Source organism: Malurus melanocephalus, unplaced genomic scaffold, assembly GCF_030028575.1.
Source record: "Malurus melanocephalus ecotype Western Australia unplaced genomic scaffold, MMel_1.1 scaffold_3038, whole genome shotgun sequence".
NCBI classification, from domain to species: Eukaryota; Metazoa; Chordata; class Aves; order Passeriformes; family Maluridae; genus Malurus; species Malurus melanocephalus.
In genome coordinates, this window is record NW_026626270.1 from 7,342 (window position 1) to 8,477 (window position 1,136).

At 63.5% G+C, this 1,136-nt stretch overlaps 1 protein-coding gene across 1 annotated transcript in view; it reads right to left on the minus strand.

The window, feature by feature from the left end:
- The window catches only part of LOC130588010 (reticulon-3-like), a 7,740-nt gene extending 6,838 nt beyond the window's left edge, over positions 1-902 (minus strand). Inside the window, exon 1 of the mRNA XM_057388968.1 lies at positions 464-902. Coding sequence (XP_057244951.1) covers positions 464-902 — 439 coding nt within the window. The remainder of the gene's footprint in view (positions 1-463) is intronic.
- Positions 903-1,136: the final 234 nt, after the last annotated feature.

The window sequence follows — 1,136 nt, forward strand, 5'->3', positions numbered from 1 at the left end:
TCTTCCCCGAATTTGCCATTCCAAAGGCCTCTTCACCCCTATTTTAGCCTAAACTTTTTTAGGCGGCCTCACTTCTGCTCCCCACAAAGCTCTTTTACATCACATCCACCCCCAAAAGGCCTCACTGCCCCCAAATCCCCCCCTAAAAGTCTCTGCCCCCCAAATCTGCACTTCCAAGGCTTTTCTATCCCTTTTCCCCCTGAAGCGCTTACCCCCGCCATTTCTAACCCGTTTTAAGAGACTTTTCACCTCACATCTGCCCCCCAAATCCGCTTCCCCCCACATCTGTCACCCCCAAAGGCTCCTTGCCCCTCAGAACCGCCCCATAAAGGTCTTTACATCACTATTTCTGCCCTCCCTCCCCGCCTTTCCCTCACACCCAGCGCCCAAAGGCCTCTTTTCCCTCACGCCCCCGCCGAGGCCTCACGCCCCTGAGGCCCCGCAGGCCCCGCCCGGCCCTTACCGGCGCACGACATGGAACCGCCGCCCGCGCAGCCGCCGGCCTGGGGCCGCACGGAGGAGGAAGAGGACACGGAGGAGGACGAGGAGGTGGAGGAGGAGACGAACGAGAACTGCGCGGAGGAATCGCTCATGGCGGCGTCGGCGGCGGCGGAGCGCGGTGGAAGCGCGTCCGTGCGGGGCGGCGGCCGCGCCCCGACTGCGGGGGGGGCGGTGCCGGGAGGGGCGCGGCCGATGGAATCCAACCAATCAGAGCCCCGCACCTGCTGCAGGTGGGCGGGGTCAGAGCGTCTAGGCCAATCAGCGCCTGGCAATGGCCGCGCACCGCCCTCCCGCCGCAGCTCGGCGCCACAGCGCGTGCGCAGAGCGAGGGGGGAGCCCCCGCAGTTGCCATGGCAGCAGCGGCAGAAGGMGAAGCGGCGCCGGAGAGCGCGGTGCACCATGGGAGTTGTAGTCCTGGGGTCACCATGCATGAGGGGAGGGGGCTCTGGGGAGGTTCTTGAGAACGAGGAGGGGNAGGTGCAGAAAATCCCAAAACCCTCAGGTTTGGGTGCATCAAACTGGAGAGGAACCTCAATTTGGGGCTAAACCCGCTAATTTTGGGGTCAAACCCCCCAGTTTTGGGTGTGAAATGAGGCTGGGGGTGACATTCAGCCTTTTCCTCATTTCTGGGKGGG